The 12,994-nt window shown below is 44.1% G+C and overlaps 1 protein-coding gene across 1 annotated transcript in view; it reads left to right on the top strand.

Annotated features, from left to right (window-relative positions):
• Positions 1 to 1,301: 1,301 nt before the first annotated feature.
• ANTXR1 (ANTXR cell adhesion molecule 1) overlaps positions 1,302 to 12,994 on the top strand; it is a gene marked incomplete at its 3' end in the record, with an annotated part of 253,466 nt that continues 241,773 nt past the window's right edge. Inside the window, exon 1 of the mRNA XM_079720921.1 lies at positions 1,302 to 1,674. Coding sequence (XP_079577047.1) covers positions 1,523 to 1,674 — 152 coding nt within the window. The 5' untranslated portion in view covers positions 1,302 to 1,522. The remainder of the gene's footprint in view (positions 1,675 to 12,994) is intronic.

The raw sequence follows: 12,994 nt of genomic DNA, 5'->3' as shown, positions 1-12,994 counted from the left end.
AAAAAACTAAAAATAAAGTTACCATATGATCCAGCAATCCCACTCCTGAGCATACACCTGGAGAAAATTCTAATTCAAAAAGATAAATGCCAGTATCTTTTATGACCTGGTCTCAGAATTCACACACCATCATTTCTACAGTATCTTATTAATTACACACAGATCAGTCTCATTCAGTGTGGGAGGGGAGGTGTGAATACCAGGAGATGAGGAATATTAGGGGTCATTTGAGAGGCAAGCTAGTGCAATGCATTATGAATCTCCAAAATTTAGAGACTCTCAAGCAGAGGGGAAGATGAGTGTCTGGAGAAATAATCCTGAAAAATGGAGCAAGAGTGTGTATTGAGGATTCCCAGAATGGAAGACGTATGAAGTTAAAACTGAGTTCTGGCTGGGAACGGGGACTCAGAGCCCACTTGAAAGAGGATCACTCACTGCAGAAATGCTCGCACAGGGCTTCCCTGCCAGTCCCAATCTTCTTGGAAGGTTCACCCTCTTGTAAGCTGTTTACTTCCTCTGTCCTAAATCAAAGATTGGGTGAAAAAAAGTCAAAGTTCACAGGCTGAAAAGAACTTATCACAGAATCTCTAAAATCTGGAGATGAAGACAATCTAGCATACTCAGCTGTTCCAGGCAGGAACAGCTTTCTGTGGGGGACTGTTTTTGCTTTCAGCCACATGACCGCATCCCAGCAGTCTCTTTTATGATCTGCGCTGAGTGTATAGTAAGGTCACTTGGATGATTCAGTTCACAAAGGCCCATTCTTCTCTGCTCATTTGCCTAGTGTCTTGTTTGCAAAGGTCCCAGCCTGGGGTCGGAGCCATAGTGCTTGCAGTAAGTTCTCATCAAACGTTTACAGTGACCTTATTAGCGGACGTAGGAGAGGAAAGGAAAGGGCAAGGATAAAAAGGCTAGCGAGTGAGAAAGAAGTAGAAATGGGGAAGAGGTAATGCAGAATGAAAGGGAAGATGCGTGAGATAAAGGAAGGTATAAGAAAACGGGCACACCCACGCTCCCTTGAACGCGGAAGAGTGCTTTGCCGTCCTTGGCCACAAGGTGGCACCCTTTGAACTTTCTTCCCGCATCAATATAAGAAAGGGGGGTGGGTAGAGAGGAGGGAGAAAAGGCAAAGCACTCCCCCAATCAAGAACAATTTGAAAACCCACCCCATAATATTTAAAATCTGGGACAAAGAACCATCAGCACGGAACTGCTTCAACTGCAAAACCTCAGCGCTGCCTCCGGAGCGGCCTGCCGGCTCGAGTCAAAAACAACCCCTTTAAAAAAGCGGACTACAGCGTTGGGATTCTTGAAACCTGAAACCTAGAAACAGAATCTTAGCGGAAACCAGAAGGAAAACCTTGAACTCCTCCAGACAATTGCTTCCGGGGAGTTTCGGGAGAGCGAGGGGGAATAAAAGGCCCGAGAGGAGAGCCCCTCGGATGGCGCGCCCCTGAGGGTCCTGGCGAGTTCGAGGAGCGTGGGAAGGAGAGGACCCTACCCTCTCCCTGGGCTGCAGGTCATGGCCACCGTGGAGCAGAAAGCCCTGGGCATTGGCTTCAAGTGTCTGTCTTTGGCCACTTTTGTGCTCATCTGCGCCGGGCAAGGGGGACGCAGGGAGGAAGGGGGTCCAGCCTGCTACGGGGGATTTGACCTGTACTTCATTTTGGACAAGTAAGTGCCCTGAGTTTTCCACCCTGGTTTAAGCTGGTGATGCTTTCTCCCCGGGCTGGGCTCCTTGGCAGTGTGGCTTTGGGACAGGCACGCATCTCCAGGGACCAAGAGGGGCCACGGGAGGCGGCGGTGCCCCCAGCGCTGCGCCTTTGTGGACGGGGCGCGCCTCCCCCTCCCTCGCCGCTGCCCGAGCCGGCGGGGCAGGCGTCGCTGCTTGTTCTCGGGACAAATTCTTTTCTGCCTTGCTTTCTCTTGACCGAGGCGCGTGAGTCTGAGGATGGGAGTGTAAGGATGCTGTTGACCTACTACGTTTCCGTGAACCCTTTCCATTGGCTTTCGAAACCTTGGTGAGAAAAGCTTGCTTACAAGAGGCAGAACTTTAAGGCACGTGTAAAGTAAGAGGCGTGGGCTTTTAAAAGTCCATCGTCTCTTGTTTAAAAACTCTGTCCTACATATTGCTTTACCTTTGTTCCTAATGATAGAATGTAGGCTGACTGGGAAGTTAGTGAAAAATACAAGGCGGATTTCTCCACCTCGGCACCATTGAGTTTGAGGCTGGGGAGTTCTTTGAGGCTGGGGCCGTCCTGTGCCTTGCAGGGTGTTGAGCATCCCTGGCCTCTACCCACTAGATGCCGGTACTACCCCCCTCCAGAATCTCCCCTGCACCCCTGCACCCCAACCCGCGCTGCCTCCACCGTCTCTCCACGGTGACAAGCAAAAATGTCTCTAGAAGTTGCCAAAAGTCCCCTGCGGGTATATTCCGCCTCCCTCTCGGCTTGAGAAACCCTGATGTAGGCGAATTCAAGTTCCTGGCGATTTGACTGGTGGGCTACCAGGGAGGTGCAGGAGCCCTGGTTTCCTTGCGAAAATGGATGAGGCTTCAGGACCGTTCAAGGGAGAGCTGAACTCTGACCAATCCCCCTTAGATTTGCCAAGCCACAGTCATTCAAGGAAGTTTCATGCTATCTACTAAAAAGCAGCTTTAACAATAAAAAGCCCCTCAGAGGAGATCCGTGCTAACACTGGTGTGCTCCCCACTGCCAGGACGGGCGCTTGCTGTTACAGTGGTGGGGAGATTAATTTCACAGACTGGAAACTATTTGCGAGTTGGAAAAAGAGTCCTGCAAAATAAGCTGGCCAGCTAGACACCAAATGTGCTTTGCAGTTGCCCCTGGAGTTTGATTTTTTCCGTAAAGGCTGTTTTGAACTCCAGATTCTTTGGATGAAAAGGGAAATCTCTTTCTTGGAGATTTATGAGAAGGTGGACACCGAAAATATACTTCAATGCTAAGAAATGGAATGTCTTTTGTTACTTCTAGCGGCTGGGAGCACCAGCTCACAGATTCAGAGACTGGGTCTGAAAACAGTCAGTGATGCCTATCATTGTTCTTTTAAAAAAAAGGAAAAAGAAAAAAGAAAAAGAAAAAAAAAAAAGAAAAGAAAGCCAGTTCAGAAGAACATACAAGCAGATTTGAAAAATTGGACAGAATCACCATGTCTCTGAATGGAATAACTCCACACTGTAGAGATATCAACTCTTTCCAAATTAATTTATAAAATGAATTAAACTTTAAAATCAGAGTTCTGAAAAAACTTATTTTGGTGGTGAGAAGAATTTAGCAAAATGATTCCAGGTTTATCTTAGAGGAAAAAAAAACAGGTAGTAAGAGCTAAAACATTTTAGGAAAAGAATAATGAAGAAATACTTATACCTCCAAATATTAAAATGTATTGTGAGGTAAATTAATTAAAAAACAGGATGGTAATGGCCAAAGAATAGGTATACATAATAGAAAATCTAGAAATAGATCCAAGGACATGTACTTCCATTTAGTGGAAGTTCAAATCAGTGGAGAATGAATTCATTATTTTTAAAAATGGTTTTTGAACAAATGGTTGGTAACATGGGAAAATAAAAAGGTTAGATTTATACTTTACCCCACACACAAAAATAAATTCCAAGAGGTTTGAAAATTTAAATGTTAAACATTTCATTTTAAAAATGAAGTGTTGAAAGAATTAGAAGAAAATGTAGATGAGTATTACTGTAATCTTAGATTTAGAGCTTTAAAAACAGTAGAAACAATAAAGAAAACTACAAAAAATTTAAATATATTAAAATCTTACATGTCTATAAATGAAAAATGCCATAAATAAAAGATAACAAGTTACAAAAACTTTAGCAACATAAATTCACCTCTGTAGAGTAACCTTAATATATAATAAGCAGTTTTAAAAAGATCATCCCAATAGAAAACAGGCTTACTATATAAATAATTCACACAAAAAAATGAAAGTCAATAAACAAAAAAGTATAACTTCCCTAGTAATCAAATAAATGGAAAAATCAAACAAGATGTAATTTTTATTAAGTTGGCAGAGATTTTTAAAGAATTATAATATTCAGTATTGTCCAACTTGTGGGAGGGAGGGCCATTGTCATATCTTACTAACGAAAATATAAATTTGTTTGGTCTTTCTAGACTTGTGCTGTCCAGTAGAACTTTCTGTGTTGATGGAATGTTCTCTATCTGTGCTTTCCAATATGGTAGCCACTAGTACTATGTGGCTATTGACACCTGAATTGTTCCTAGTGGGACTGAAGAAATGAACTTTCTATTTTATTTAAGTTTAATTAATTTAAATTTAAATAGCCACATGTGGCTACTGTATTGGATAGCACAGACAAGAAGATAATTTGGCAACCTGTATCAAAGGAAAAATCCAAGATAGTCAGAAAGAAGTGCCTATGTGTATGTTCATGGCAGTGCTGTTTATGATAATAAAGCTGAAAATTACCTAAATGTCTAACAACAGAGGATTTAATAAGACATGATACACACATGATATTGAGTACGCATGTGATGCATGCTTGTAAGATATTTTTAGGAGACATACTTAATGCTCATAATATACTCTTAGGTGAAAATACAGTTACCAGACGTTATACACTGTGATTCTACCTTTCTAAAAATATAAACACACACATGTATATGTCTCTATTTACCCAATATGTAATAGTATTTGTCTGTAGAAAGTAGGATTTTTAAATTCTTTTTTTACACTTTTCTGAATCTTCACATTTTTCTGCAATGAACATATATTACTTTTATATTCAACCAAAATAAGTTATCCTGAGTTTTTAAAATTTATTTATTTATTCATTTATTTAATTTTTGGCTGCATTGGGTCTTTGCTGCTGCACGCGGGTTTTCTCTAGTTGCTGAGATCAGGGGCTACTCTTGCTTGTGGTGGGCAGGCTTCTCATTGCGGGGACTTCTCTTGTTGCGGAGCACTGGATTCTAGGTGCACGGGCTTCAGTAGTTGTGGCACATGGGCTTCAGTAGTTGTGGCTCATGGACTCTAGAGCGCAGGCTCAGTAGTTGTGGCACACGGGCTTAGTTGCTCCGCGGCATGTGGGATCTTCCTGGACCAGGGCTCGAACCTGTGTGCCCTGCATTAGCAGGCGGGTTCTTAACCACTGCACCACCATGGAAGTCCTGTCCTGAGTTTTTAAAAACTCACTTCAAGTGTGAGGAGGCTGTCTAACCAGCCTGCTGATCTCCAAGCCCCTCACGATAATAGAGGATGCTGCCTCTTTCACGTTTAATCCTGGAGTACATTTCTAAATGCACCATAGGATCCTTGGCAGTATGTTGGGGACACAAAAATGTTCCAGGAAAAAAATGGTGGGGAGACCTTTACAAGTACCTACCTTTACATGGAGGTGGACTCCTCTGACTTCCTTTGGTGGTCCTATTGCTTGAAGAGAGGGACTTTTTTTTTTTTTTTTTTTTGCGGTGCGCGGGCCTCACTGTTGTGGCCTCTCCCGTTGGGGAGCACAGGCTCCAGACACGCAGGCTCAGCGGCCATGGCTCACGGGCCTAGCTGCTCCACGGCATGTGGGATCCTCCCGGACCGGGGCACGAACCCGTGACCCCTGCATCGGCAGGCGGACTCTCAACCACTGCGCCACCAGGGAAGCCCGAGAGGGACATTTTTGTGCTGAATGAGAAACTTGCTAGAGCTTGCTATGATAAGCGTGTGTACCTCCAGCTTGCCATCTCGATTCAGACTAATTTATGGGATTGTGGAGCCCAGAGCTGGGGGATGGACCAAAAGGCAGTGATAGAAAACAGTCCCCTGACTGGTCCCTAAAGATATGGTCTTCCGTCCTAGAAAGAACCTCCCCCAACAGTGCTGTCCAGCACCCAACTGCCGCAGCGTGCAAAGGGAAAGAATTCTGATGCGTTTTTTCCTTGGGCTTCTAAGATCCTCTGGCTGTCAACACACTGTCTACAGGCTGAAACCAACGGCTCACAAGGCACTGAATTCGCCATTCTTCTCCCAACCCCTCAACTCCCTTTTTCCCAGCGAATGGTTCTCTTCTTTTCTGTGACATTAAATCTCGGCTTATTTCAGCTTTAAGCAGGATGTGTCTCTGGCCTGGAAGAAACCCAGATTATACATTTAATGGAACGTCATGTTTTCTCAACCAGAAGCAAAGACTTCATAATGATAACCTAGACTACCACAGTAACACAATAGGGCATTATTAGTGGCTTTGGCGACGGGGCTGGCGGACTGGGCTTCACAAGCCTTTATATGATGGAATTTCATGTTCATTCGAGCATGCTTTTCTGGTTACAGTCAGGAAAAGTAGACTGCTGGGAATTCAATCAGGGATTTGAAAAGTCAGATTTAGAAGGGCTCTGTCCAGAGGAAAACAGTCAAGGAGCAGCTGACCTTCTTAAGTCTTCCAGGGGGTCCTCTAAGATTAATGCACCCAGTTGACCAACCCCCAGACATGAATGTACCTTTCCCCTCCTGCAAGGCTCTTCTGTTATTACACTAGATATTTATGTATCACACATTGGTCTATTTTATGGAGAGCTATTAGTCACCTCAATGGAAAAAGTGGATTCTCCATCGTGAGTCTGGGGAAGTGCTGGCTGTATTCATGTGTGCCCTACAGACTTCAAAAATAGAATGGTGGGATGGGGCAGGAGTGGAGGAGACGGTGGGCTGGAGGATGGCAGTAAGCCCTGAATAGTTGATTTCTAGGACTTCCCAAAGCCACAGCCTGTCACCCAATAAATCCTTACATCTGCAGGGGCCCTCTACAGGCTCACCGTGTGTTGCTTCCCCATTAGACCCGCCAGCTCCTTCCTCCATGACTTCCTTTTTGTTCAACACCAATTTTCTCTTTCTCTTTTCCCCATACAAGGGGACCCTGTCTTACCACTCACTCAGATCCACCCCAGCATCCACAGTTGGATGGTCCCATGTGGTGATGATCTGTAGGGCCGTTCCTATGTGTTATACTCCAGGGACTTGGTCATTAAACAGATTTTTATAACGTTAGACTGGGAACCTCACCACCTTCTGGGTTCCCAACTATTAACTTTCCAAAGAAATCTTTAGAGTCGAAACTAAAGTCTCCCAGCACTTAAGCCATCTCACAAATGCCCCAAAGACAACCTTGCTTGGTCGCTAGGGCAAGTGCTACTGTCTCTAATTTACAGATGAGAAAACTGTTCAATCTTTGTCAATCCACTGGATTAAGTGACCTGTGGAAGGACCTAGGATTAGATAATGACAGAGCTGGGACGATGTCTGCTGCTGACTCTCAACCCAGCTCTTTCCACTCATCACTGCCCTGGGCAGTTGGGTCATAATGAGAAGCACATGGCAATACGCCTGGGTAGATTCCAGGAATTAAAACCCCCTGCATCAGAGTTTCAGGAAATGATGGTGTATATGGCAGTTAAGGTTACTTAATTGAGGAGCTACTGCTCTGCTGTTAAATCAGTTATAGTTGATTGAAAGTATCAGGGACTCCGACCCTATGCAGCCCACAGAGATGCTTCAGAGGTCTGGGGCTTAAATGATGGATAGGACTCTGAGGACATCTGATTATAATGCACTCAAAGAGCCAATGAATTAATAATTTGTTCAAATTGAGTCTGATGGAAAAGGGAAATTCATCTCTGTAGATGTGTTAAAACACAATGACGTAGCTTTTTTCAGAAATGCTTTGGAAGAAGTCTTCCAGTAACAAAACTGCAAACTTGACTCTCAGTAAGGAAAACAGAGTCCACTAGAAGGTACCTTGAAAATGCTACAATAATAATTCTAAGAAGCATCAGGGAAAAAAAGTTTTTCAGGAGCCAGGAATGTCTTTTTTTTTTTTTTTTTTTTTTTTTTTTTGTATTGAGATGAATTCTATGGCTGGTGTTCAGTGTTCCTCCAACTAAGTTCCAGATTTGGAGAGGACTTATCAGGTCAGGTAATAGTTAGTGGAACTGCCTGCAAATTGGAAGGTTTGGCTTATGGTTCAAAATAAAAATAAATAAGGCAAAACTCTTTTTTTTTGTTTTGTGTTTCTGTCTGAGTCAGCCAAGTAATTACTTCTAGTTTCCTTAGCTGTGGAGACCTGGTAAAACTCAGTGTCAAGCTGAGAATAGAATCCTGGAGTGCTGGAGGAAGGCACCTGTCCTAAAATAACCTGCAACTATCTTCAATGCTGAAGGACTCCCAGTGGTCCAGGAACAAACTCTGCCATCCCTTAGCAAGACTTGGCTGTCACAGAAATGCAAATAGGATTTGCTTTATGCTAATTTAGAACGTGTGTCTAATTTTGATGTGTGGCCAAGAGGCTCGATTTCACCTCTCCCAGTGATTACTGGGCAACAAAAGACAAAGTGGGTACTTGGATATTTTCTTACATGTTTCCCAGACATGCCAGGTTTGTAATGAAAATAGTAACTAGATTTCTTCCATTTGGAAGAGCTGAGTCTTTCATTCATTTGGCGTAAATATGTTCTCAATTGCAGTCACAAGTGTGTGCTCCATTAAAAGCACAGATGACAATGCCTATTGCAAACAATGTCCTATTCTGGATGCTGTAAGGAATGGAAGAGAAGCAGGAAGCAGTCCCAGACTATTTGCTTTTTATGTAGAAGGACATTAGAAGGACTCCAGGCAGTCAAAACTAAAGGCTCCAGTGAGGATTTGGGACAGGGGGGCAGGTAAAGTCAATTTGAGATCAATAAGGAGAAGAAATAATAAGGTTTTCTGAGCCCTTGCCATGCACTGCATAAGCACTTTGCCTGTATAATCCCATTTTGTTATCTCCTTTGCAACCACGTAAGGCCAGCACAGTCATGATCACCATTTGACACATGAGGAGACAGGTTTAACAAGGTTAGCCAATGTCAGTGTAAGTGGTGACCTCAGCTTCAAACCCAGGCCTCTCTGACTCATGATCTATGCACAAGATGAAAAGAATCTAAACGTGCAAGAGAACATTGAATCAATCAGGGTAGGTTAGGTTATGCCATGGTAACAAACAAACAATCCCCCAACTGTCAGTGACACAAAACAACAAAGGTGTAAACCTTTGTAATCTCTGCCTCCGCTCCATATCTGGTGAGGGTCAACAGGGCCTCTGCTCAGGGTAGTTATCTGAGGGCTAGGCTGGTGGAGATTCCTGAACACCAGCTTCCACCATCACGCCTGCAAAGGAAGGAAATGCTGGAGAGTCTCCAGCTGGAGCACTGCCAATAAATTAATAGCTTGTTCAGATTGGATCTGATGGAAAAGGGAAATTCAACTCTGTAGATGTGTGAAATGACATGCATCCTTCCACTCACAACCCCTCAGTCAGAACTGGTCACGTGGCTTCACCCTAAAGAGGGTGAAAAAACATCATCCTGGGACTTCCCTGGTGGCGCAGTGGTAAAGAGTCCGCCTGCCAATGCAGGGGACACCGGTTCAATCCCTGGTCCAGGAATATCCCACATGCCGCAGAGCAACTAAGTCCATGTGCCACAACTAACGAGCCTGCGCTCTAGAGCCCACGAGCCACAGCTACTGAAGCCCGCCTGCCTAGAGCCCGTGCTCTGCAACAAGAGAAGCCAGCGCGATGAGAAGCCCATGGACCGCAAGGAAGAGTAGCCCCCGCTCACCGCAACTAGAGAAAGCCCGTGCGCAGCAACAAAGACCCAACACAGCCAAAAATAAATTAATTAACTAAAAAAAAAAAAGTCATCCTCCTGTGTATCTAAAAGGAGAGGAAAGCCAGACAGGGGTGGGCATTAAAAGCCTCTACTACAAACCTTTAATTACACACTGCTTTTGCCTGAGTAAGCAAGAAAGGAGTACTCCCTGGGAGAGGATAAAGAGGTAAGACTTCTGGTACAGAGTCAGTGTTGAGCCACGTTTTAGATGGGTTCATCAACCTGGAATTACGATCAGACATGACAGCTCAAACCCACCCATGAGGCAGTGATGGCCCCTTGCTTTTTTCCTCCCTTTCCCATTGCTCCCATTCTTTAGATGAAACATTCAGTGCCGTGGGCAGGGGATTAAATTAGATTAAATAGAAAGCAGAAATGAAGATGAGACATGCTTCCTTGATAGCTAAGTATTACACAAATATATCTGAAAGCTAAGAATCCCTTTGTCCATAGTTTGTGGACTGTGAGGGAACTTGAAAGACGGTGAGGGGAGAGCAGCCCCTGGCAGCCCACAGCGGCAGCCACGCCGAGAGGATGCTATTCATTGCAGAGGCTAATTCAGACCTTGAATCAAGAGTATCTGGGTTCCAGCCAAACGTCTTTCTCAGTAGGGGTGTCAATTGCCATTTTCAGTGGGACAGTTTTTCACTGTGAGGGACTGTAGGATGCTTAGCATTTCTGATCCTTCCTTTGTGAATGCCACTAGTCTTCCTAGTTGTTGTGATACCCAAGAAATAAATGCCTCTACATTTATCTCTAAATGCCTTCCTGTGAGATGGTTCCACCCTGGTTGAGAACCCCTGACTGAAAGAAAGCAGAGTAGATCAAGGCATGCCAGTGAAGCCAATTCCAAGCATGGTAGGACTACATCTGAGCAGGGAGAACATTTGTCTGGAGGAAGAACAAGGGAGTCTTCAGTTATAAGAGGGCCAGTGAGAAGCGCTGACCTTGGAAATGACTGTGCTAAACCAGTGGTTCTCAACCAGGGGCCAGGTCAGAACCTCAGGGGCCTGGGGCAGGCGTGTATATTTTGGAAAAGCTCCCCAGGTGATTGTGATGTGCGTCTGTCCCTCCCACAATAAATCATGAAAGTGAACAGGAAGACAAGAAAAGCTGTCCCATAATGATGGCCTTGTTTCTCTATCATGAGGATGTAGCTGAGGCAGTAGATGCCTGAGAACTGGATGCCAAGCAGAGTTCTTATTTTAGATGGTGGTAGGGGAAGCCCAACATGATATGGAGAGGAAGAGCCAAGGTCACAGATAGGCCACGCTTTGCCCTCCGTTGTTGGCAGGTCCTGCCATGTGTGCAAACACATGGAGGCCATGGTGTTTGCTAGGACTGTCCTTTGTTTCCTTTCTCTCATGACTCCTGGCATGAAATGTGACCCATGGGAATGAACTGAAATGTGACTCATGGGAATGAACTGAGCTCAAGCACAGGGGTTAAGAGAGCTGACTTTGGAATCAGGCATCTCTGGCTTCAGATACCAGCTCAACCTTTCACCAAGCTGTACAACCTTGAGCAAATTATTTAGTCTTTCCGAACCTCAGTCTTCTCATTAATAAAACAGGCATTAAAATTTCTGCCTTGCAGAAGTGTCCTAAAGATTAAATAATATTAGATTAAAACCTTTAATGAAGCATTTGGTATGTGAGTTTCCAAGATGATGATGATGATGGTTGTTGTGGTGGTGACAGTAGTGGTGGTGGTGATGGTAGTGGTGAGGGTGATGGTGATGGTATTGATGGTGGTATTGATGGTGTGATGGTAGTGGTGATGGTGATGGTGATGGTGTTATTGATGGTGGCGGTGATGACTATGATAGTAGAGCTGATGGTGGTGGTATTGATGGTGTGGTGGTAGTGGTGATGGTGATGGTGATGGTGGTATTGATGGTGGTGGTGATGACTATGATGGTAGTGCTGATGGTGATGGTGGTGGTATTGATGGTGTGATAGTAATGGTGATGGTGATGGTGAAGGTGGTGATATTGATGGTGATGGTGAAGGTGGTGATATTGATGGTGGTGGTGATGGTGGCAGTGATGACTATGATAGTAGTGCTGATGGTGATGGTGGTGGTATTGATGGTGTGGTGGTGGTGGTGGTGGTAATGGTGGTAATTACCCCTAGGGAAAAAGGATGTGGTCCTCTAACAAAAGACACCTCCTTAGATTATAAGCAGGACTGCCTGGCTAGCGTAAGAAATACATCAATTCAATTCAGTATTTATCAAACTTTGCTAAATTTATCTTATTACAAAATGCCTATGACATGTCCCTGGCTCTCAAGGATTTCACAGTCTAGTAGAAGAAGCAAAGGGCTAGGAAAACAGACTTGGTGAAATAATGAATTTTGGTTGAGATAAGAGAGGCTTAGGAGACTTCCTAGAGAAGGTAACTTTGTATCCAGACCTTGAATGTTGAGCAGGATTTTGACAGGTGACAAAGTAAAAAAAAAAAAAAATTGATGACAAAGGGGCAATACAGGAAAGCAAAGTGACACATACTCTTTGTGATATAAACATGACAGAGAGAGTGACAGGAAAAGAATCTGGAAAGAGTGGGTTTTTTCATTTCAGCAGTAGGTTATGGGATTATGTCAGAGGATTGGGGAAAAAAGAACAAAAGAAATTGAGTACCTTTCTTTGTAGGGTGGAGCCTCAGGACTTGATGAACCGTTGGCTGTGAGTGAATGGGAGAGGAAAGAGTTGCGAGGGGAAGGAGTAGGTTTCAGAAGGAAAAAGGAGTTTGGTGTGGACGAATTGAGTCTGAACACGTGGGACATTTGGGTGAAGGTGTTGAGTAGGCAGTTGGATTAGTACCCTGGGAACTGAAAATAAAGACTTGAGTGTTGTTAGCCCAAGGGTGGTAGTTGAAAATATGGAGGGATAATAAATAATATGGAGATAATATCAAGATAACATCAGGATTAAAAAATGTCAAGAAGAGGTGGAGTTTAATGAAGAAAATGGCCAGGGTCCAATCTAGAGGAATTGCCAACAGGAATGTCTGGGCCAAAGAAGAAACTCAACTAACCAGAGCTGAGAGAAGTTACCAGAACAGTCAGAGGAGAAACAGCAAAGAACTCTTACCACTGAGGCAAGGAGAGAAAGAATTTCAGTGGAGGGGTGACCAACTAGATGTTTTTCCCCTAAAATCCATCTCTATTCCTAGTCTTGGTAAACAGCATCACCATAAATCCAGCCACTTAGGTCAAAGATCTGAGAGTCTTTCTCATACTCTAAGGCCTGACAATATCTGCTCCCACATCTCTGCCATTACCTTAGTTCAGCCC

This window comes from Hyperoodon ampullatus (assembly GCF_949752795.1).
Source record: "Hyperoodon ampullatus genome assembly, chromosome: 15".
NCBI lineage: Eukaryota > Metazoa > Chordata > Mammalia > Artiodactyla > Ziphiidae > Hyperoodon > Hyperoodon ampullatus.
The sequence above is the reverse complement of the archived record's forward strand: the minus strand, read 5'-3'. Positions and strand labels throughout refer to the sequence as shown.